The 26,164-nt window shown below is 34.7% G+C and overlaps 1 protein-coding gene across 1 annotated transcript in view; it reads right to left on the reverse strand.

Annotated features, from left to right (window-relative positions):
• SEC23A (SEC23 homolog A, COPII coat complex component) overlaps positions 1 to 26,164 on the reverse strand; it is a 56,478-nt gene that overhangs the window by 16,323 nt on the left and 13,991 nt on the right. Inside the window, exons 7-15 of the mRNA XM_026019003.2 lie at positions 25,390 to 25,534; positions 23,044 to 23,202; positions 21,618 to 21,733; positions 17,146 to 17,269; positions 15,032 to 15,112; positions 13,656 to 13,745; positions 12,384 to 12,490; positions 10,826 to 10,979; positions 2,205 to 2,282 (exon numbers count right to left, since the gene is read on the reverse strand). Of these exons, the coding sequence (XP_025874788.1) occupies positions 2,205 to 2,282; positions 10,826 to 10,979; positions 12,384 to 12,490; positions 13,656 to 13,745; positions 15,032 to 15,112; positions 17,146 to 17,269; positions 21,618 to 21,733; positions 23,044 to 23,202; positions 25,390 to 25,534 (1,054 nt within the window). The remainder of the gene's footprint in view (positions 1 to 2,204; positions 2,283 to 10,825; positions 10,980 to 12,383; positions 12,491 to 13,655; positions 13,746 to 15,031; positions 15,113 to 17,145; positions 17,270 to 21,617; positions 21,734 to 23,043; positions 23,203 to 25,389; positions 25,535 to 26,164) is intronic.

Below are 26,164 nucleotides of genomic sequence, written 5' to 3' on the forward strand. Positions count from 1 at the left end.
AAAAAAAGTTTACTATTATAAAAGCATTTGATTAGAACTATTAAGATAATAAAAACAAGTTATAAGGACATTCTAAATTGTATTCTTAAGAATCTCATTAATGGTCTTTATCAGTTACTTAAAAACATAATTCAACAACAATTACAAAAATGAAAGTAAAAGAGATGACTCAAAATGAAAACAAGACTAGGAACAAAAAACTCCTTGCCTGGAACTAAGTTATTCAGATGCTGATGCTACATGGTGCATTATCAGCATTCTTTGTTTTTATTCCTCATCTCCCTGGCCACTATCTCTGAATCTTTTTTATTACTATTCCTTACCACCATCAAAAGAGTCCAAAAGAACGTAAAAATAGATTAATAGATTTTCTATTTTATGAGAGTTCCCAAAAAATGCATGGGGAAGGGTCTGCATTGATTTAAAAAAAAGAAAAAAGAAAAAAAAAGGACTTACATACACTCACTTGTTTCTCAATATTTAAGTTCTTTCTCATTCCTAAGAAACATTCTTTAGACTTTGTTTCATTACTTCTTTCTCTTTTCAATTTCCTTCTATCCGCTCCTCAATATGAAAGAGATCAAAAAGGGGAAGAGTTTGGCCTAAACAAAGGACAGCTACATTGTGCTTTGATACAATCAAAGGGTCTCAGATACAATCAATAGAATCAGCTTTCCAAAGAACTCTCATTTGTCTTTCAGTTACTTTTCTACACTTCCCTCAGCACTCAGGGCTCAAGTGCTTACATGATGCTCCTGTCTGGGACTCATCCACAGGTCTCTCCCAGCACATGTCACTCAATGACATTAGCATTCCTTTTCTTTCTTCTGTGATCAGAATTCATGGAGAGGCTGTCTCATCCCTTACCACTTTAGCTATTCCTGTTTATTCACAGCAATATGTAATTGGTAAATTTGGGGGTAAATATTTTAGAAATAAAAACCTTCCTTAAATTTATGTTACCTTTTATAAAAGCGTTTAGAAACCACAAAGAAAAAAAATTTTTGTGGGTCCTCTGCTATTTCCAATAGAGGGGGAAAGATGAAAAGCCCCAATCTCTTGGGAGATCTATTAACTATTAAAAGCCTAAAAAGAAGGCATAGAGTTGGGAGAGATGAGAAAGAAAGGAAAGTGTTCAGCATTCAGTCAAATACTAAGGCTAATGCCCTCAATCTCTTTCCTTTAAGTTTCTGCTACTAATATAAGTCCTAAGAAAGGTTTTTGCTTGACTTAAGGCAAATAGACTTTGCTCTTTCTTAGTTCTCCAAAATTGTAACCAGAGATTTAGGGACATCTCCCTGTATAAACATGAAGTTTCTACAATACAGTTCACTGAAAGATTTTCAAAAAAAATAATAGTAGTCCTGAAAAGAGAGTTAAAGCCTTAAGCAAAGTGTTCACGGGCAAAAATTTGAATTTCCATGTCTCAATATAATCCTCCTTCCAGACTAAGCTAAAATGCCCTCTTCTAAAAAGATGTATGACACCACTTACTTGGAAGGATTCCTGTAAGTTTCCCTTAAATTTTGTGTATATTTTACAGCATTTCTCCCCTTCTGTTCTGTTAGGTATATTTTAGTTCTCACCCTTCAGACTGAAAGCTCCTTGAAAATGAGATCCGTGCCAGTCATCTTTATTCTCTTAAAGTTCCCTGCATATAGACCTCAGCTGAATAAATGTTCTGTTAGTCATCACATAAATAACCTAAGCTTTTAAAAATATCGACCAAAATAAGACAGGTAGATTCCACTGCCCAAGGGGCAAACGTTCTCTAAGATAAATCAAATTAGCTTCTTTTCTATTTATTTGGTATATCCCCATAAAATTGTTCTCAGGTAATGGTACCATGCTGTAAAAATAGCTGGTTGGTCAAGTTACTTCCTTTCAGTACTACTGTAATTAGATCCCTTATATCAAATGGAAAGCTAATCGGCCTCACACCTACTTCTACCCCAGAGTAGAGTTCCAATGTAAATTTCTTTCACCAGAAATAAATGATTCTTTTGAAGGCAATCATAAAAATACTATGCACCTTTCAATGACTACTCAAGCACAGTATCAATTTCTTAGCTATCCCAAAACTTAAAACATTACAAAAAAAATAACCCAATACAACAGGTCCTATATTCTTATACAACAGGAAAAGTGAGACTCAATACTATTGTCAACACTAAGAAAAGAACATGGACCTTTTACCTACTCACCTGTGGATAAAGGGAGAAAGTTTCTGAAAATCTGAAGGAACTTGGATCATCTTTGTGATACTCTCCAAATTTCTGACACTAAATAAAATAAAATAAAATGTGTTAGTAATATATTCCCTGGCATACTACTAACCCTCCAACCTATACATATTCTATTTTTTAAAAGTTATTATTCTTGGGGCGCCTGGGTGGCTCAGATGGTTAAAGCATCTGCCTTCAGCTCTGCTCATGATCCCAGGGTCCTGGGATTCTCCCTCTCCCTCTGCCCCCTTCACACTCATGCACATGTGCTCCCTCTCTCTCTCTCAAATAAATGTTTCAAAAATTTTTTAAGATTTTATTTATTTATTAATGAGAGACACACAGAGAGACGCAGAGAGAGAAGCAGGCTCCATGCAGGAAGTCTGACGCGGGACTCGGTCCCGGGTCTCCAGGATCATGCCCTTGGCTGAAGGCAGCACTAAACCGCTGGGCCACTGGGGCTGCCCATCTCAAATAAAAATATTTTTTAAAAAAGTTATTACTCTTTAGAAAGTAGATACTTGATATGGGATAAAACTGGAATTTATTTATATACCTATCAAGAAGAATTACACCCAACAAAATACACTTGAATTTAGAAACAAACAATACATTGGCTCCAATGCAGTAATAACTCATTTTCAAATATTTGGATTTTTTTAACCTGTCTCTGATAGCAAATAGAGTTCTTAGATAATGGCCAGAGAGTTCAACATGTGCCCTTTAAGACTCTGCCTAAAAAGGACAACAGCCTACTAACTGGAAGATGCAACTATCAAACTACCATAGTGGTTACAAAAGCAAGCTGATGGTATAAAACTCTACAACAGAAACAATGCAAAGAAAAAAAAAGGCTAAGGAAAAGAAAATATGAGACCAACAGGTAAACTGGTAAACAAAGAATAAACACCACGGCAGAAATTAGAAGGATATTAAGGTAAATGGAGGCACATACACTGGTGAACGAGAAATAAGCCCTCCACGATAATGTGACAAAACGCAACTAAATAACTGAGATAAAACTTAGGAGAAAGTGCTTAGCACAATGACTAATAGTAAGCATTCAACAAACATTAGCTTTCTCACCTTGTTCTTGAGCAGAGTCTCGAATATGAGAAAATTTTTATAGTACTTATGCAATTGGTCTATATCCTGGCAATGTTCGGCATAGTACTCACATATGGTCAAGGGTACAAAAAACAAGTTAAAAATAGCAAAGGATTCACTGCTATACTTAGTGCAGTTGCATTTGCTTCCTAAAATGTTTAACTACATGATTTATGTAATTATCTGTGCTGTATAGAGCACATAAAAAGGCATAATTGGCTTGATCACGTTTTTGGCTTCCAAGAAAAATCATACCAGAACCACTGTCATGCAAAGAATAGCAAAGCTATTGTTGTAGAGCTAATCCTCAGAAAACAGATCTTGGTATTTGGAAATAAGAGTATTGTTGTCCTTAATGCCCTCTAATACTTCACTGACGAACTTTGATTAAGAGAGTAATCAATCTTGGGCAGCCTGGGTGGCTTGGCGGTTTAGCGCCGCCTTCAGTCCAGGGAGTGACCCTGGAGACCCAGGATCAGGTCCCACATCCGGCTCCCTGCATGGAGCCTGCTTCTTCCTCCACCTGTGTCTCTGCCTCTCTCTCTCTCCCTCTGTCTCTCATGAGTAAATAAATAAAACTTTAAAAGAAAAATGAGAGTAATCTTCATTGTACAATATGATAACCACTAGCTTTATGTGGCAATTTAAATAAATTGAAATTAAATAGAAATCCAGTTCCTCAATTGCATTAGCCATATTTCAAGTGCTCAACAGCTATATATGAGTAGTAAGTACTTCCATAAAAGTGCAGATTATACATTTCCATCATTGCAGAAAATTCTCCTGAATTGTTGATCTGAATAGCAAATACACCTGAAATCTAAAATGTCAAATACACTGAAAAGACTCTGTGAGCAAAACCAGTAGTCATACATTATTCAGAACTATTGATCACATTACATTAAATATACACATTTTAAATTGTGCCTAGAATTCTGTTAAAATAAAGCATTAGGAAAATCTTATGTTATGGTTAATGAGGGTAATGAAAACATTGTTCACTTTTATGCTTGGCTAACCAGGGATGTCCAAAAGGCTAATAATTTTTAGAGTGAGATGTATTCAAACTTACGTCCAAAAATTTTGCTTGTATAATGAACATTTATTTTCATATCACTATCTAATCCCTCATTATTAGCATTTATCCTGTTATAACCTTAGATTAAATTCTTAGAGATAGAATTTCTAGGTAAAAGGCAGTTTTTAAGCTTCTGATATATATCATCAACTGCCTTCTCAATATAAGGTAATATAGATGTTTATAGAACTTGTACAGTTCATACTCCAAACCTTCAAGCTATGAAGCTGTCCATTTCCCTGAATACTAACCAACTCTTAAGCATTATTATGTTTTTCTAATTCTTACCCATTTGATAAATAAAAATTATCTTGCTCTATTTTCTAACTTTGATTATAAATAAGATTGTTAATTTTTTCATATGTTTACTAGTTTCTTGGATTCCTTCTTTGGCTAATACCTTGTTCAAGACATTTACTCACTTTTCCCCAAATCTTACTCATTTGTAAAAGCACATATATATAAAAATTTCCATATTCCATTATATGTATAAAAATATACATATATAAGTCATACATACAAATTGACATTAAATTTTTGTAATGGTACTTTTGCCAAATAGATTTTTTCATTTTAATGTAATAAAATCTTTCTAAGTTTTTAAAGATTTATTTTAGAGACAGAAAGAAAGAGAGAGAGCAGAGGTAGAGGGAAAAGTAAAGAATCTGAAGCAGACTCCCCACTAAGTGCAGAACCCAACATGTGACTAGATTTCACAACCCTGAGATCATAACCTGAGCCAAAATCAAGAGTCAGATGCTTAACTAACTGAGCCACCTGGCTGCCCCCATAATAAAATCGTTGAATATTTTTATTTAATGGCTCCTGCTTTTTATTTCGTGTTAAAAATCCTTCTGTATCCAGGGGTGCCTTGGTGGCTCAGTCGGTTAGGCATCAGCTCAGGTCATGATCTCAGGGTTGTGAGATCGAGCCCTGTATCAGGCTCCACACTGAGTGTGGAGCTTAAGATTTTCTCTCTCCCTCTGCGCCTCACACCATCCCTCCTAAAAAAATAATAATAGTCAATCAATTAAAAAAATATAACATTCTTTTATATCCAGAAGTTAAATGTGTATAACTTGTTTTTTGAAAATACAGCCAAACTTTACCACAGTTAACAATACAAAATTTGCATAATATGTACATACATATATTTCTAATCTTTGAGTTACTTAAAAAAATTTTTTTGAACACTTATCAAGTGCATTGATTACTGGAATCTTGAGAAATAGTCTTTGATTACTGGAATCTTGAGAAATAGTCCTTATTTACAATCTAACCAAAACACTAATACAGATGGGAACAAAAAGACTGAAGTATAAAGGAGGTGTCTTAAAGATCCATGGCTGGAGTTATTCAGAAGGAGTAAGATTGGGCAGATAAAGCAACAATAATACAATTTTCTTGATGAAAATATCAACACAAAAAATCTAGTCCTGTCTTTAATTCAGTAACTATATACACATAAAGGCAGATACATATATGGGTCCTAAAGGTCAAAGCACAATCTCTATAAGAAAATGGTAATGGCAAATATGATCATCTTTAAAAACAGTACAACAGGAGAGCCTGGTTGGCTCAGTCAGGATCTCAGGGTTGTAAGATCTAGCCCCCCATCAGGCTCTGTCCTAGGCATGGAGCCGGCTTAAGATTCTCTCTCTGTTCCCCTACTCCCACGCTCTCTCTTTCTCTAAGAAAACACAGAAAACAAGAAACAGCACAACTAAAGTGCCTGGTTTCACTGGTATAATAAGGAAAAACCTGGCTGGGGTAGTATTTTCTGGAAAGTTCCAAGGGTTTTAAACAAAAGAGATTTCCTGGGCTAGATGAACTGTTTATCCACTGTAGCTAGCAGTACAGCTAAAAGGAAAACACAATTTGTGGTTAGTGGGTAAACCAAAGGTCAAAGATGAAAAAACAAAATCAAATATCAAGTTTAAGTTGTGAAAAAGGTGTCATTCAATAGAAAAAGTCAAGAGTCAAAAAAGTAAAGAACAAAAACGAAAAAAGGTAAGGAACAGGTCCATGAAGATGAAGGTGGGCACAAGATGGACCCAAACAAGAGACTCTGGATGAGGGGACAAAGCATATGTTGAAACCAATAGCTTAAATGATTATGACCAAGGGGAGTGAGGGATTACATTAAAAGTGTCAGATGCAAATGTGGCACAGCACCAATCAGGCCATACATTGCCCATTACCTACAAAAGAGTTTTTAAAAAGATGTTTGGATTTTTTTTTAAAGATGTCATTATTTTAGAGAGAGACGGAGACAGAGCATGAATGGGAAGGGCAGAGGAAGAAGGAGAGAGAATCTCAAGTAGACTCCACGCTGAGCACAGAGGCCAATGCAGGTGACTCTGAGGGTGATTTCTACTCACTTCTTACCACCATGACCTTGGACAGAACCTTTTAACCTCTAGACGCCCTGGTCTCCCTCTGGACTGTGGGGGTGCGTAAGATCTCCTTTACAGAGCTTTTAAATGACAGGCACACCTACAAAACCATTAATGCCATATCTGGCTGCAAAGTAAAAAAATAAAGTGTAGCTCTTGATATTACTTGTGTAGCCATATTTCGAAACAAAAATGCCTTTATTTGCCTATCTTCAGAAGAGCACAACATGTCACAATGCGTGCTTGCTGATCACTGGAATCAAACAATGGTTCATTTGGTGACCCAAAGGTCCTTTATGAGGAAACAAAACGACCCACAGGTGCTGTACTGAGGATCTGTGATCCACGCAACACCGTGTTAGGTTTCGGTTGGAGGATGCAATAGGAATATAAAAATAGCCTACAAGTGTGACTGAGCTTTTGTGTATGCAAGCTTTATTCCTGATAATAAAAAAACATTAAATATAAAAAAAAAAAAAAAAAACGAGTCCCACATCGTTGGGACTTTCATGATTCTGAAATGATGATCTGAGTTGAAACCATGGTCAGACACTTAACTGACTGCACCACCCAGGTGCCCCAAAAAGAGATTTATTTTTAATGAAAATAAGCCTGAGTCATCAAGAAAAAAGAAATTACATTCACTATTACCAAATTGAGGAAAGAAGTTTGTTAGTATAATTTCATAGATTTTTTTTCATTGGGAAAAAACTATAAATAGTATCTACAGGGTACTATTAATCCCTTCTCTATTTGTGTTGTTATCACTGTTACAGCTGAAATTTTAGCAGTGCACAATCAGTACAAAAAAATCAGTCTTAGAACAGCTTTTATAACTAAGGTTCATTGGTCATCACCTAGAGTTTCACTTCAACTGTATGTTAATGTGATTTCATCAATTAGAAGAATGTAAAGATCACATTCTCACCACTTTTACTATATATGAGGGTTTCTTAGTCACTAGGAGTTCTTTAAAATCTTTTAAAAATGTGTTTTTTGAACTTTGCATACCATATGATGTCAGCCACAGTGATAGATGGTTTCCAAGTTACCTGTTAGCAATTTCTTCTATTTTTATTTATTTTTTAATTTTTTAAAAGATTTTTTTTATTTCTTTATTCATGAGAAACACACAGAGAGAGGCAGAAACATAGCAGAGGGAGAAGTAGGCTCCCTTTGGGGAGCCCAATGTGGGACCGGATCCCAGGACTCCAGGATCAAAGATGCTCAACCACCAAGCCACCCACGTGCCCCAGCAATTTCTTTTGGCCATTTTTCATTCCCATGTGGCAGTATGCAGTAGGACTACGCTCATTTGGAAAACTCCATTCTCAGTTTTTGACATATGACAAGGGAAGCCACCAATAACTGGTGTAAACTATTTTGCACAGAAAGCAAAACAATAGTCTGACGATATCAGCCCCTCCCTCAAATTACCTCCACCAACTTCCTCTTACCCACATTTGCCAAGTGACTTATAGGAACAAACTATATTGGTGTGGCAGAAAATAATAGTAAAATTTTCATCGTGCTATGACTCTTCTATTCTCTATTCCCAAAACCCTTGCACTGCTGTTTAATACTACAAAATTGCAGAATGTGTAGAAGTGAATTATAGTGTATGTTTTTGTAATTCTGTACTTCTTGTAACTCATTTAGTTCTTTACAAGGCCATTCTGTTTTATACATTAATAGTGTTTGTGTTTTACAAGCATGTCAAACAATATGGCAAATTTTGAAGTTCAAGTGTGAGACAGAATATTCTAGACATTACCCCACAGAGAATTCTGAAGAATTACAATCTTCTGAGTCATTTCACCACATTTAAGCAACAAGGGACACAGAAAAGATCAATCTTTACAATGAAAGCTACTAATCAGTGGGGTTTTTTTTTAAGATTTTATTTATTTATTCATGAGAGACACAGAGAGAGAGAAAGAGAGAGAGAGAGAGAGGCAGAGACACAGACAGAGGGAGAAGCAGGCTCCATGCAGGGAGCACGACACGGGACTCAATCCTGGGACTCCAGAATCACGCCCTGGGCCAAAGTCAGGCGCTTAACCACTGAGCCACCCAGGGATCCCCATCAGTGGGTTTTTATGTGAGCTGATAACCCAAGTTGTACTTTGTTTTGTGTCACATGCGATAACCTACAAATGTAGTAGTAGTTCTCACAAAATGGCAAAAGCACTCTACTACAAATCACAGCCATTTGGCAAATAAAGGTCTGATCACTTCAAACACTTTCTTCTCGAAAGAATAAGGCATTGAGTAAACAAAGTCACATCCAATGAAAAGGCTCAGGAAGCAAACTATGTCAGATTACTAACTTATTACCCTGAAAGGAAGTCAGGGCACCTGACTGGCTCAGTTCATTCAGCAACTTTGGCTCAGGTAATGATTCTGGGGTCCTAAGATGGAGCCCCATGTGGGACTCCCTGCTCAGCTTCTTCCTCTCCCTCTGCCCCTCTCCCAACTCATTCACACACTCTCTCAAAATAAATAAAATCTTTAAAAAAAAAAGAGAGAGAAAAAGTCACAGAACTATAATAGAACCTAATAATACCAACATGTAAAATTAAAGTAAGTAAAATGCTAGGATAAGATGCAGTCTGAGGGGTGTCTGGGTGGCTCAGTTGGTTAAACTTCTGACTCTTGGTTTTGGCTCAGGTCATGATCTCATGGCTTGTGAGATGGAGCTCCATGTCAGGCTCCACGCTTAGTGGGGAGTCTGCTTAAGATTCTCTCTCTCTACCCCTCCCCCAACTCATGCACTGGCATACTCTCTATAAAATAAATACTTAAAAAAAAAAGATGCAGCCTGATAAACTGAAAATGTTCCATTTTAAAGTAATACAAATAAATGAATGCATTGATAACATATCATATGATGCTGAAGAAGTTTATGCAATCAGCTAAAAAATAACAGCTTCTTTATTTAGGTTGACGAGCCAACAGATTTCACTAATGTCATGTCAAACTGCTAAATGATAGTGCAATTCAAGAATATATTTCCATAGTCCTAAACTAGCAAAGTCAAAATATATTTAATACTTTATATTCCTATCTAGAAACAATGGTTCATCTTGGAAGAACTGGGTTGGCATTTGTACTTATGGTGTTCAAGCAGTGGTTGATTTGATGAGAAGTTTTATGCCTCTTCTTGTAAAAAGACATGCTGATGTTAAAACACTCCTTTCACCACAGACAGGTATTAGTATAAAAACACCCTTGAAAGTAAAGTAAAAGAAAAAGTCCTGGATGATGCTACAAAAACGAGTAATTTTATTAAACAAAGATTAGTTCATTGAAGAATATTTTTAAAACTACATGAAAATCTAAACAAAGAATGCAAATCTTCCTGCTACAAACGGAAATCTGATAGATTAGCAGAGAGTTCTTAACAGTTCTCTTTAGTCTATTTGACTAAAATAATAGGCAAGAGTTTGCTGAGTAAAAAATGGAGCATTAAGAATAGAACTTAATTAAGCATTCTAGGCTAAAACGTAAGTAGTGGGTTCCTGCCATACTAAAAACCCAAGTAAATCAGCATTATCAATAATTTTACTAACACACATTTTGCTAATAGAGATCCAGATAATCAAGGCCTACCTATATTTTTGTATGTTAACGTGTATAATTTTTAAATCACAATTAACTTCTCAATAAAATTAGAAAACTAAAACAATAGTAATGAAGAAAAATATGCAAAAAAAAAGCAGTAAAAAAAATTTACAATAATTTAGGATGAAATTTGAAACTAATGTGGTAACAGCCCCAAAACAAGAAAGAAAGAAAAAAAGTTACTTAAGTGTCACTCTTTTAAGGAAAAAAGGTATTTCAGTTTACTGGAAGAGAGAAATGTACCATTCATTACTATGCCTTTCTCAGCAACTTGAATCAAAATCCCTCATACAGTCTTTCAGTTAAACTGCTAAGTATGTTGAAAGAAATCATAAGCAACAAATAGGACAAACGAAAGTATATATATTGAGAAAAGTACATTGTTTACTTCTTACCAGTCGAATGAGCTGTCTGTCTAGCCATCTAAGTACATCTGGTCCTTCCTCTGTTTCTGCTCTATAGATTGCCAGCCTGGCCATAAGAATGGCAGCTGCTTCCTGGTCAAAAGACGCAGCAATGTTTTGGATTTGAGTTTGGGCATCTGCCCAGCTAAAGGCAATTAGAAAGCAGAGAGATGCTGCTGAATTATTAAAATCACAATATCACAGTTGGCTACTACACAGATGTAAATTAAAATGATGCAGAAAATTATTTCATATTTGAAAATTCCAACATTATCTAGAAAGTCAGCATTATTTAAAATCACTAATAGTTTCAGTATAGCATTATTTTTCAGAAAAATATATCCAAACCTAATAAAGTCTTCTAAAGTAATTGTAAAGATAGATCTCCAAACACATTCCTTAAGACATTAAGATTTTTACAAGTATAAAAAGAGCACACGTATATGTATAGGTATACATGTGCACAGAAATACACAAGTCTATGTCAGACTTTTCAATCTTATTCCTCCAATTTTCTAAAGGCAGAAACATGGAAATACAACAAAATAAGAGTTTTCCTCCAGCCTAAATAATTTACTCATTTACTAAGCTGGAAAATGAACAAAATTATCAAAAAATGTTTTCTCATTTTGTCTTTAATTCAATTATTAATGATAAAATGATATAACTAAAGTTTCTATATATTCTTTTTCCCTCCATGCCCATCACCAATTTAGCCCATTCCCCATCCACCTCTCTTCCAATAACCCTGTTTGTACTTTTTAGTTAAGAGTCTGTTTTAAGACTAAGAACTTTTTCATTGAAAAGTAATGCTATTAATTATTATGCTATATTATGATGTATGTATATATATGTACATATTGTTAGTGCCTATGAAAGGATAATGTTTATTAGTTTTGCTCCTTCTCTCAGAGGAATATGGTAAATAAAAGAATATTTCAAAGAATGTGTCTTAGGAGTCATTTTTTAAATTGCTATACATTTCCTAACAATGAACATTTTAGCCAATAAGCTGGATTAGAAAGAAATAAAATGTAGGATGCCTGGGTGGCTCAGTGGTTGAGCGTCTGCCTTTGGCTCAGGGCGTGATCCTGGAATCCAGGGATCAAGTCCCACATCAGGCTCTCTGCATGGAGCCTGCTTCTCCTCCCTCTGCCTATGTCTCTGCCTCTCTCTGTGTGTCTCTCATGAATAAACAAATAAATCTTAAAAAAAAAAAAAGAAAGAAAATACTATTATTATACATGTTCATTTCCTAGTTACAGATGTTTCTCAAAACAGAAACCCAGTTTGGGGGATCCCTGGGTGACGCAGCGGTTTGGTGCCTGCCTTTGGCCCAGGGCGCGATCCTGGAGACCCGGGATCGAATCCCACATCGGGCTCCCGGTGCATGGAGCCTGCTTCTCCCTCTGCCTATGTCTCTGCCTCTCTCTTTCTCTCTCTGTGACTATCATTAATAAATAAAAATTAAAAAAAAAAAACCCAGTTTGGAAACATGATTCAGAATAGTTTCGATATGATAATTTAATCTCTAATTAATACAACTTACTTCCTAGCGATGGTGGTCACTCGGATGCGTCTCTGCCCACTTGAATGCTGATACTGAGTCACAAACTGGATTGCACCACGCCCTCCTTGAGGAATTGGAGCATTATGCTATGTAAAAATAAAAGTAAAAACTAAGCAAAATCTATTACAGTGTTTTTATAATTACCCTATTTAATGAAATTCATTCTAAAAATCGATAGAAGGATGATTGTTTCCAGTGCATACCAAAGAGTTGTGTTTTGCCACATAAAAGAGAAATGGATCTGGGAAAGGGGAAAAATGATGAAGCATAAGAGAAGTGAGTCCAGCTAGGATATCAATTTCAAGTAATAGATAATTCAGAAGGATGTGAAAGGACAAAATAAAGGGAGAAGTATAAAGAAATTAACAGATACACAAAGGCATAAGTAAGGCAATTTTGCAAAATAGTAGCTGGATAAAGAGAAACTGAACCAAGTCCTTCACCTTTCAGTATACGAGATGAAAACAGAACTTTTAGGAAGATAAATCATATGATGAACAGATGACCAACAGAAAACTATTAATGAGAAGACCCCAACAGTAACATATAATAATGATCCTCAGAAATAGCAAGTGGTCAATAAGAGAAACCTTCCTCATGATCTTTGACAAGAAGCATTCTTGATTTACTTATTTTTTTGGTCAATAAAAGCTACTTCTTTTCACAAATTTTGATGGTTAAACAAAAAAATCTCTGTACCTATCTTATGAAGGTTGATCATCAATACTTTGTGATTCATTTTATGCCTCGTAACTATTGGTATGAGAGTCAGTAACTTATACATTATATCGTCTTTAATATAACTTCCTCTTATACCAGAAAAAAAATTTTTCAAATATAGGAATCTTTACCTTACAATCTTTTTCTATGAATTTTGATATATTAAACGTTCTTGTAGGGGTTTCATATATCATTATAATACACCTTGTGACAACTAGGAGGAGCGTGATGCCTAATTACAAAAATGCATATCTAAAACAGAATTTTTATTTATGCTTCCAATTTTATATTAAAATAGAAAAAAAGGAAAACTGAGAATAAAAGGTGGGTTGCCCAATATTGTGCATTTGCAGGTTTCCTTAACATCTCATTCTGTTATAGTTTATCCTCTCACCAAGTAGTTTAGGCTTGAGAAAAATAATATGACAAACAAAAATTCCAAACATAATAAGCTTCAGGTCTAATTACTATTGGAAAAAAATATGAAATATCTATGGCCTAAATTGAGTATTTCAAATATAAAAGTCATACCTGATTGACAACCTCAAAATATATAGCTAAGGTTGTAGTGGGGCTGAGCCCACATATCTTCCATTGACATGTGCCACCCGTTCCTATCTCCTGTAAAAATAAAATATAGTATGTTTGAAAAATAGAGAATACAATTTTTTTTAAAGATTTTACTTTCAGTAACCTCTACAACCAATGTGGGGCTCAAACTCACAACCCCAAGATCAACAGTCGCATGCTCCACCAATTAAGCCAGCTAGACACCCCCAATTTATTACTATAATATATATTAAGGTAAAAAGGGAAGGAAAACACTGCAATAAGAAAATTGCTTCACATTTCTAACTAATTTAATGACTGTTAAAAGCTTAAGATTTTTAAAAGTCATAGAAATATGTCATGAAATAATATTAAGCAATTCTTACACAATAAAATTATAACTCAAATTCTTGCTAAGTATTTTTTTTTAAGATTTTATTCATTTATTCATGAGAGACATAGAGAGAGAGGCAGAGACAGAGGCAGAGGGAGAAACAGGCCCCCAATGTGGGACTCAATCCCAGGACCCCGGGATCACAATCTGAGCCAAAAGCAGATGCTCAACCACTGAGCCACACAGGTGCCCCCAAATTCTTGCTAAATATTGATACAAGTTCTTCAATATTAAATATTTTAAAAGTATATACCATTTAATGAAGTAATTACAATTAATGCTATCTTTCTATCCAACTATTTGACCTGTGTAAAGAGGTACTGATTTAACACATAATATGGGCACATATGATAAAGGTTCTCTAGATCAGAATTCCATAATTTAAGCAGCTGATTCCCCAAAACACTATTCTTAGATATTAATTTTTACCATGCAATCTGCTTAAAATTAATTTTTAAACTCTGTAATTTTAGAGATGATTACCATCACCCTCTCTATAGCTACACAATTCTACCACTTTAAAGTACATATTTGACCACTAGATGGGATAACAAAAAAAGAAAGGAATTAAAATGAAAATCTGGCTCATTTACTTACTTTGTTGGAAATCCTACTAACAAACAAAAAAATTCAGATTTCATTTTTAGAAGTCTCCAAATTTCCAAATCACAGTTGTTGGGGTTTTTTAGGCATACTGGGGCAAGTAATAACTTAGGCATAAAAAATATAGAAAACTGGTAACAATACAAAGGTTTAAATTTTGGGGTAGATGGTAAAAAGGACATGTAAAAAAAAAAAAAGAAACCACAAATAGATTATACCAGTGAAAACTGAACCACATTCTACTGAAAACTTAGCCCACACAAACAATTTTGAAAGAAATGCTATAGGCTGCCACTCCAGGTCTCTTGTGGCCTGCCCTTTGAATTAAGTATATTTTCTTTTTAGACTAAAGGTCTCTTACATTTTCAGATACACAAGGTCCTTTAGAATTGAGAGACACACACGGTCCAATAGCTCCTGAAATCTTTATTTCCCTTGAGGTCTGCAATGTAAGAATACAGAGAAAACTTCAGTATACTCAAAGATAAGCTCAAACATATACTCAACTATAAGTATACAAAAATAAAGACATTTTTCCATATTTAAAACTCAAGTCAATGAAAACATACTAATTTAGAAATAATGAATCATTAGGCACTTCTAGATTGATAACTCCCAAATATAAAATCTAGCCCTGACCTAACTTTAATACTCTATTTCTACCTGCTCATAAGAAATCTCCATTTTGAAACCTCACTCTGAATTCAAAATAATACCATATCCCAAAATCATTATCTTCTATTTTTCTTCCCTTAGAAAATGTGTCACCAAGACTGGTTTCTTTCCAATCTCTACTGACACCAAAATTTAAGCTATTGTTGTTTCTATCAAAAGATTTTAAAAGCCTAATTCACTTTTCCTGATATTCTTTTTCCTGACAAAGTGATTAACATTGTCAGATGAATTTTATCTGAAACATTGTTCATTAATTTACAATGGCTTCTTCTGCCTGGACATGCATCGCCAAACTACATCCAACCACACAATTAAAACTATTTCCCTTACATTGCAATAAAAGCCATCCACTCTCACTGGGAAGTTTCCCCAAATATATCATGCCGGTTCTCACTTTTTTACCTCTCCTCATATGGGATCCTAACTAAAATGTGTTGTCCTCAACCAATTTAAATTCGTCCCTCTTTCAAAACCACTATAAGTCACTAAAAAACCATTTATTGTCAAGAATAAATTGTGTCCTGCAAACATTCATGTTTCTTCCCTAAACCTTTCTAGGACTTCTATAATCTACTGTTATTTCACTGTATCACAAGTGTTAATCTTATCTTTCTATCAAAACTAAGTTTCAGGGCACCAGGATGGCTCAGTAGTTTTTGTTTTTTAAGTAGGCTTCACGCCCAAGGTGGGGCTTGAATTCATGACCCTGAGATCAAGAGTCACACGCTCTACTGAGTCAACGAGGTGCCCCAAGACTAAGTTTCTTTTTAAGAAAATCTGTGCCTTGTATATCCCTTGAGATCTCTATAATTTCTTTGGTTAATGCTGGAGATAGAGCAAGCATTCAATAAAATAAAAAGATTAACAAGATTTTATTTAATGGAAATTCAAAATCAATGTGTTTATAATACACTAGTAGCTAACACTAATCCTTTGGGTTTTCTTTTTTGTTTAAAGATTCATTTATGTATTTTTTTTTAAGATTTTACTTATGTATTCATGAGAGACCCAGAGAGTGAGGCAGAGACATAGGCAGAGGGAGAAGCAGGCTCCCTGTGGTGAGCCCGATGCAAGACTCGAGCCTAGGACCCCAGGATCACAACCTGAACCAGAGGCAGATGCTCAACCACTGAGCCACCCATGTGCCCCTATTTATGTATTTTAGAGAGAGTGTATGGAGAGGGGAGGGACAGTGGGAGAGAAAAATCTCAAGTAGACTCCCCTCTGAGCACTGAGGCCAACACAGGGCTCAATCCCACGACCTAAGCTGAAACCAAGAGTCAGATGCCCAATCGACTGCACCACCAAGGTGCCCCAAGCCTTTGGATTTTCTAAATCCAAATTTGAAATGAATGACAGAAGTGAGTAATATCAATAACCTACCAACCATTAAACAATTACTAATTATCCAAATGGAATAGAACAGGTTTCTCTTAAATTAGATACTAATTCCTACAATTAAAAAAAAAATCTAGTACTAACATAAGCAAATTAACACTAAAAAGATAAAGCACACTTAAAAAGTTAAACCCTATATAAAGGGAAAAAAGTAGTTAAATGAAATTTTACCTATACAGTATCTTCTTCTCTAACAATCACTTGGAAATACTCAAGTAAACATTTCAGGTACATTTAACAATAATACATTTTCTGGTAAAATATCTAATTCTGGTTTTCAATATAAAACCACCACAACTTTTAAAGCACATATTGAATTTGATTAATGATATTTTAAAATTGTGGTGAAGCCTACAAACTTCTCTTGATAACATACCATACATGTCAAGTTTTGGCTCTTACCTTTATTTCTAATGTGCCACCAAAGCCCATTTTAAACTGTCCATGCATATCTTTGGTAAAGACTCTTTGAAAAGTCTGCTTGAATAAGGAAGTGTTGAAAGAGTCACCCATTACCATGTATCCTCTGCATGTAAAGAACAAAAAATAATGTATGTGACACAAGTATTGGGTCCATGTGTTAAAGCCAGAAAAGTATATTACTTCTCAATACTACCAACAGATTTTATTTTATTATTTTTTTGTTAAAGATTCTATCTATTCATTCATGAGAGACACAGAGAGAGAAAGGCAAAGAGAGAAGCAGGCTCCATGGAGGGAGCCCAACATGGGACTCAATTCCAGAACTCCAGCATCACACCCTGAGCCGAAGGCAGACACTTAACCACTGAGCCACCCAGGTATCCCACTACCAACAGATTTTAGAGATACTTTCCAAAATGTGCTAGATTACCATTATTTTTAAAAACTCAAATATATGAAAATATCTTCACTCCACAGATAATCTCAATCCTGAGGGTATCTGAGTTCTCCTAACACTTTCATTTATCATCAGTAGTTCTTTTACAGATAGATAATACATCCATACAATACAAAATTCAAAAGGTACAAAGTGGTACACAATAGCAAGTATGCCTCTTCCTTCCCAGCCACCCAGTTCTCCTGGTGAAGATGCGTGACAATTACGGCACATGTTCTCATTCTTAAAAACAAATACATACTTGTGTATGTATATATTTGCATATACTGTATATGTATCATATCAAACTTAACAGGATCAAAACCAGTGAATGAAAATAAGAGGAGCCTGAGGAATCATTTTCATTTTAAGCACTTATGTACTGCTTGATTCTTTCCAGTAAGCATATACCTATTTTAATTTTTTTTTAAGTTTTAAAAAAGTTAACTATCAAATAAAAACAATTCTGAGATACCATTTTGTTCTAATAGATCAGCAAAAATCACAATTTGACAACATACTCTGTTGATGAGACTGTGGAAACTCAGATGGGAATGCAAAATGATGCAACCTAAATGCAGAGGAATTTGACAATATCTAACAAAATTATCCATGTGTTTTCTCTTTAATCTAGTCAAGCCACTATTGGGAATCTGTCCCAAAAATATTCTGGAAAACAAAAACAAAAAGCAGAATATATGCACAGGGGTATTCACCACTGCTAGTAATAAAAGAATGGAAATAATCCAGATGATCATCTGTTAGAGACTAGTTGAATAAAATATGGTATATACACAAAATGAAGTAATATACTGCTAAAGACCACGTTCCAGGGTATGAGTGAAAATGCAAAGTAGAGAAAGGTATGTATAATTTTCTGCTGCTCATAACCCATATACTCACATGCATACAAATATTTATATATATTTGCTCAGATTTTTAAAATACTTTTAGTAGATTCTAAACAATAAAATACAATTAAAAATTAAAATAGGGGAAAAAAAAAATTAAAATAGGGGGGATCCCTGGGTGGCTCAGCGGTTTGGCGCCTGACTTTGGCCCAGGGCGCGATCCTGGAGTCCCGGGATGAGTCCCACGTCGGGCTCCTGGTATGGAGCCTGCTTCTCCCTCCTCCTGTGTCTCTGCCTCTCTCTCTCTCTCTCTCTGTGTTCTATCATGAATAATAAATAAATCTTTAAAAAAATTAAAATAAAAAAATTTTAAAAAATTAAATTAAATAAAAAATAAAAATAAATTAAAATAGGCAAAAGAATAAAATTTATATGGCATAATTAATTAATGGTAATTTTATTTTTGATATTGTGAAACTCCTGAGTTTATCTTGGATGTTATTATTTTTTTTATTTTGTTTTCTCTATGTTTGTCACCAGTATACAAAAATACAGTTGAATTTTGTTTTTTGTTTTTTGTTTTTTGTTTTTTGTTTTTTACAGTTGAATTTTGTATGCTGACCTTGATCTAGAAGTCTTGACAACTTAACATACTAATTCCGACAGTAGTATATAAAATCTTTCAGACTTTCTACTTTTACAAACATGTCATCCATGATGATCTGTCATCACTAAACCTGACAATGTATCCTACTTAAAGACAATTTACACCACCCTAATTACCTGTTCCCTTTTTACAGCAAACCTCTTTGAAAGAGCTGTCTATACCCTTACTACTCAGTGTGACCCTTGGTCCAGCACATTAGCAACACCAAGGATCCTGTTTGAAAAACAGAATTCCAAGTCCCATCCTATGCACAGTAAATCCAGAATCTGTACTTTAACAAGATACCCAGCTGATCTGCATATGGGAAAGTTTGAAAAGTTGTAATCTTTACCAGCTGTTTCCAATCCCCTCTTCCTATTCTTCTTCTAGTTCACTCTAAGTCAACTTTCACTGCTCTCAGGAAGGTCCTGGCAGTGTTCAACTGCAAAATCTTACAATCTCATCCATTTTTATTGCTATTTAAAAAAACATCAATGTTCTTTCAGCTCCCACATTTTTATCTCCAGCCCAGACCTATCTCTGCTCTATGTTGTAATACCCAACTGCCTACTCAAAACCTCCTCATGAATGTCAAATGGCATCTTAAACCAAACGTTCAGAACTGAACTCCCAATTTCTCCACTAATACTCTTCTTTCCACAGTCTTACCCATTTCAATAAAGGGCAGGCTTCCAGTAGATGCCCTTTCGTTTTCCCAAACCCCAATTCCAAACTATCAGCAAATCTTCCACCTTGTAAATATACCCCAAATCTAAACATTTCTCAGCCACCACTTGGAATTCCTGTATCCTTATATAGACTACTGTAGACAATAAAGTCAGATGGTCTCTTTAAAACCTTACAACAGATCATATCACTCCTTTACTGAAAACTCTCCAATGACTTTCCATTTCACTCAAAGTAAACTTATCTGAAACCCTTACTATAGTCAAAAGACTCTCACAATCTGTTCCTCTCACTTACCTCCACTCCAGCTACTTTGGCCTTGTTGCAACTTCTCAAACACCCCAGGTATGTTCTCAACTTTCCAGTCACTTTTCTCTCTGCTTGAAACACTCTTCCTTCATATATATAGATGTCTCACTCCCTCTCTTTCTTAGGTCTTTGTTAAACCTCATCTTCAATGAGGCCTTCCCTTCTTGCCCTATTTAGTACTGCAAACCCCTGTCCTCATTTCCTGAATTATTCTCCCTAACATTTACTATCTTCTGACATGCTATTTACTTTACTTGTCTCATCTCTCACTAGAACTGTGCATCCAACATGTGGCTATTTAAATTTAAATGGAACTCAATTTAAAATTACAATTTTAAATTTTAAATGTGAGTCACACTCATATTTCAGTGGGACAACACCAAACATTTTCAATAGAAAATTACACTGAACATTTCTGCACTAAAATAAGCTCCATGAGGGCAGATTTTTATATTTGGTTCACTGCCTTATATCCAGTACCTTGAACAGTTTGATATACAGTAGGTGCTCATTAATAGCCATTAGATGAATAAAATAAAATAAACTTGAGAAATGAGTTGACCTACTTGAGTTTATTAAAGCCTAATTAAATTATCCCCAAAATAATTAGACTGCCAATGAAAGAGGAACACTTTGCAATTCATTCTGAGTCCAGTATTATCCTGATATCAATTCCAAAGATATCACAAGGAGAAAAAAAAAAAAAACTACAGATCAAGATCCCTTATGACGATGGATGCAAAAATTCTCAACAAAATATTAACAAATCAAATCCAGCAATATCTAAAAAGGATCATTCACAAATGATATTCATCCCAGGAATGCAAGGGTGGTTTAATACACAAAAATCACTATAACACACCACATTAATAATGAACAAAAATCATGTGATCATCTCGGTAGATGTAAAAAATACATTTGACCAAATCCAATACCCTTTAATGAAAAAATCTTCACTAAGGAGAGAAAATTCTTCAACCTGATAAAGGCATCTACAAAAACCCATACCTAACATCATACTTAATGATGAAAGATGAAATGGTTTCCCCCTAAGATCAAGAACAGGCAAATCTATAGACAGAAGATTAGTGATCTACACTGAAAGAGTGGGAGAGGGAGAAGAAGGAAGCAGGTAAGGGGAATGACTGCTTTCTGGGGTAATGTAAATGTTCTAAAACTAAATTTGGTGATGGTTGCTCAACCTGTGAATGTACCAAAAACAAACCATTAATTGTGGTAAGCTTTAAAGGGGAAATTTTATGGTGGGAATTATATATCAAAAGCTGCTACAATAATAAAACAACAACTGCAAAATATCAAGACAGGCTTTTCAAACAGAACTTGTGCCTTTGTAACTGAATTTTAGAAAAAAACTTAAAGTAAACTTTACTGAAAGGAGTATCAAAAACTGTTAACAGTTGTCCTGGATGATAGGATGATGACCATTTTTCCTAAGCTATCATTATTGGTTTATATAAACTGTAATTATCAGTCTATAATTGCAAAAACTATAAATACATACCCAGTAAGGTTGGGACAGCACTTCATCTCCAAGAGACCTGTCTGATCTAATGCACATGCATAGATATCAATAACATGACCAGTCGTAGCAGCTCGATTAGCCAATGCTTCAAAATGCTACAAAAGATTTTTTAAAATCAAATCAAACTAATGCACAAACTTAACCATCCTATAAATCATTTTTCCCATAGAGATCAAAATAACCTAAAAAATACTAAAAGAATAATACATAATAATTTAAATGTGATATGTTCTAATTTAATTTTCTATAATAAAAAATTTCTCATAAGGTGATACAATAACTTCTATAAGCCTGACACTTTCACATATTTAAGATGTTCTTTCTAAATTAACTCCTAAATTAAGCTAGCTTGGGGGAAAGGCATATCATACATTTTGCTCTTCATACATGAACATAGTGGAGCAATAACACAGAACTGTTTTTGCTAGCTAAATCCACATCCAAGTAACAAAAATATCAAATATAAAAAGACAGTAATAAAAGCTTTCTATTAACAAACCAAAAAATATTTTTTGAAGCTCTAACTAGAAAAATTCCAAGCTCAAAAGGGAAATTAGGTAGCAGGAAAAAAAGCATCCAGTAATAGTAACAAAAACTGTTATTAATTACACTTTTAAAAATACTATAAATAATGACTACCAAAAAAAAAAAATAGAGATAATACAACACAACTAAACTAAAATTGTGAACTCCAGAGAATATATCTAAAAAAAAGAGAGAGAGCGAGACAATAACAGCAAAACCAACTCAAGGGAGTCAATAGTCAAAAGTGAAAATGTACTGGTACAAACCCAAATAAAATTGAAGTTACATGAACAGAAAACAACTCACCAGAAAATGATGGGCTATTCATATTATGAAAAATATACCTATCTAAAGGCAGCATCTTGGAAATGAAAAATTAGAAAATGCAAGAAATTTCTCCTGAGGCAGGAAAGATACGTTTTCTTTTTTTAATTTTTTTAAAAGATTTTTTTTTTTTACTTATTTGAGAGTAAACAAGAAAGCATGGGCAGAGGAAGAGCAGAGGGAGAAGTAGGCTCTCCATGGAGCAGGGAGTCAGATGTGAGGCTCAATCCCAGAACCCTGAGATCATGACCTGAGCCAAAGACGGATGCTTAACCAGACTGAGCTACCAATGTGCCCCGAAAAAAGACATTCTTTAAAATGATTATCTAAAAAGCCACACAGAGTTTATCTCAGGAATTATCTTTTAAAGAGATACATATTAGTGCTATTATACTTTTAAATATTTAAAACCAGAAAAATTATCAAGAAAAAAAAGACTATTTCTCCCAATTCTGAATAGCAGTTACAATATCAGATTCTTACCATAAAGTACTTGTATTCCCTCTGTCATCAAGTGAATTTTTCTACTAAAACAAGGCTTAAAAGCCAAAATTACCTTAGTTCCCTTTTTAACATATTTAGCGTTGTCTTTTTCAATGTCGTGCCATGATCTTATAGGCGTCTTCAGTTCATCTCCAACCACCATTCCAGGTCCCTGAGTTGCTGGACCGCCAATGAACATCATGATACGAGCACCAGTGTTGGGAAAAGTACACTATAAGAAAAAAGGAACTTGTCAAAAGAGTTTAAAGGAAAATACAAGTTATACATTTCTAGAAGTGAATTTTGATATACACTTTCCAGAAAACACAAAAGTATACATTTCCCAAGAAATAATCAAATGTTTAAAATGAATTTAAAGACAAGGTATTAAATACCTTTATTTTGAAATCCTATTAATAGTGCCCTCCTAACTTTAAAATACTCTATAAACCTGATTCCTATAAACAAGGATGCTTCTCCTGCTTAACTAATCCTAGACTGGAAGGAGTAAAGAAAGAGTGAAAAGAGTGCATCTTCTGTTTTGTTGTTGTTTTATTTTTGTTTTTTATGTTTAAAACACAAGCATAGCTTATATTTCAAATTCAAGATGATAGACTGAGTGCTCCAATCTACCTCTCCTTCCTAAGGTACCAGTGACTTGAGAAAAAATGGTATTATTTTGAAAATAAATAAGTAAATAAATAAAAAATAAGAGTGCTATAAGTAGAACAGAAATTTTGAGGAATCCAAATACACTGGATTACAAAAGTTATACCATCTATTCTTTTCTGAAGCTATAACATAACATAAAAAAATGTGCTATGTTTTTTGTCCAGTAACTAAGAAATTTTGTCCAGTAACTAAGTAACTAAGCATTTCTTCTTTTTTTTTTTAAAGATTTTATTTATTTATTCATGAAAGACACAGAGAAACAGAGGCATAGGCAGAGAGAGAAGCAGGCTCCCCCAAAAAGCATTTCTAATATAATTATATAAATTTTTCTAATTATGGGGATGCCTGGGTGGCTCAGTGGTTGAGCGTCTGCCTTCGGCTCAGGGTGTGATTCCGGAGTCCCAGGATCAAGTTCCGCATCGGGCTCCCTAGAGGGAGCCTGCTTCTCCCTCTGCCTACGTCTGTCTCTCTTTCTGTGTCTCTCATGAATAAATAAATAAAATCTTAAAAAAAAAAAAAGTTTCTAATTATGGAACAAAGTAGAGTAACTATACACATAGAAAAGATGTAAACTCTATAATGATATTAATAAATAAATTTAAATATTGATGAGGAAGGGGATATTTGTATGATTTCAAAGACTCTCACCATCTAATGCTTTTCAATTACAAAAGGAGGGAAAATAAAAGTATGTTTACAGTGGAGAAACCTACAGATACAATATTAAGAAGTGATCACGGTGGGATGCCTGGGTGGCTCAGCAGTTGAGCATCTGCCTTTGGCTCCGGGCGTGTTCCCGGTTCCGGGATCGAGTCCCACATCAGGCTCCGTGCAGGAGCCTGCCTCTCCCTCTGTGTCTCTGCCTCTCTCTGTCTCTCATGAATAAATAAATAAAATCTTTTAAAAAAAAAAAAAAAAAGAAGTGATCATGGTGACTGTATCATGTTGAATGGCAAATGAAAATCACAGGCCATGTGATAGGGTGTAATGAGAACACAGAATTCTTTCTACAGTATTCTTACCAATGATGTAAGACCTGAATCTAACTGTGTGGATACATCAAAACAAACCTACTTTGAGAGAGCCTATAAAATAACTGACCTGAATCTTCCAAGCATCAGGTTCATGAAAGCAGAAGTTGAGGAACTATACCTGATTGCAGGAAACTAAACAAACATGCTGCTAAATACATGTCTCTGAATTAAATCTTTTTAGTAAAAGAAATTGAAATAACCAGCAAAAGTTGAATGAGTTCTGAAAATTAGGTGGTAGTAACATGTCAGTGTTAATACTCTGTAATAATTGTATTGTGGTTTTGTAGAAAATATCCTGATTTATAGGAAATACAACTCAAGTATTCAAGGGGTTGGAAAGGTGTCAACAATGTAAATAGTTCAAAGGGAAAAAAGTTCTTTACAACTTCTCTGTAAATTTGATAGCATCTCACATTTTTAAAAAGCATTTTTTTAAACTCCCTTTTCTAATTATAAAGCTTAAGATCTGTGTAGTGTAAAATTTTCAAACTCTACTTAAAAGCAAAATTCCCCTTATCCTACCACTGCTAACAGTTGGACGAACACCCTTCCAGGTGCCTCTCTATACACAAAAGGATATACCATAGATCAAACTTTAAATGTAATTAGATACTTGTCTTAATGACCTGGTTTTCTCATTCAACATTACCTTATACATATCATTGATACACACATACACATTTACATTTCCAAAACAAAGCTATCGTCACTACCTCAAGTAGTCCTACAGCTATGGAAAGTGCCACTCCAGAGGAACGCAAAGGTCTCTTCCCCTGTGGTACAGGCCAAGGGTCTCGCTGCAGTTCTCCCAGAAGATCTGTGAGATTCATGTCTATTTTCTGGACTGGCTGCAAGAATCTGCAAAGCAAAGTTAAATAAAAAGTCATTTATAAATGTTTGTAAGAGTTCAGAAACAAACTCTTCACTTGTTTAGAAAGAAAGAAAAGTATGGGACACTTGGGTGGCTCAGTGAGTTAAGCATCTCCCTTAAGTTCATCATGATCCCAGGGTCCTGGGATTGAGCCTCCCTCTCTCTCATGTGCTCACTCAATCTAATAAATAAAATCCTAAAAAAAAAATTAAAAATAGAGAAAAGTAACTTCAATACATGGCAGACCAATGGCTCTCTAACTTTTGTGTACATCAGAACTAGTAGAAGAACTTATTTTAACAGATTGCTGATTGCAGAGTTTCGTTTCAGTAGGTCTGGGGTAGGGCCCAAGAACTGCATTTCAAACAAGTTCCCAGGTGATGTTATCTACTGGTCCAGAACCAGTCTTAGCACAACAACTATAAGTAAAACACTCACACCAAGTATTACTTCAGGACTGCGCCTTTTATTTACCGGCCTGGTAAGTTTTAAGGCTACTGAAGTAATTATGAGAAGATACATCAACTCAATTTTAGTAATACCACCTCTAATTAGTAAGTTTAGGAGGAAAAAACTACCTGTAAGGCTAAGAAGGCAAAATGAAAAGCTTTTGCAGA

This window comes from Vulpes vulpes, chromosome 6, assembly GCF_048418805.1.
Source record: "Vulpes vulpes isolate BD-2025 chromosome 6, VulVul3, whole genome shotgun sequence".
Lineage (NCBI taxonomy): Eukaryota > Metazoa > Chordata > Mammalia > Carnivora > Canidae > Vulpes > Vulpes vulpes.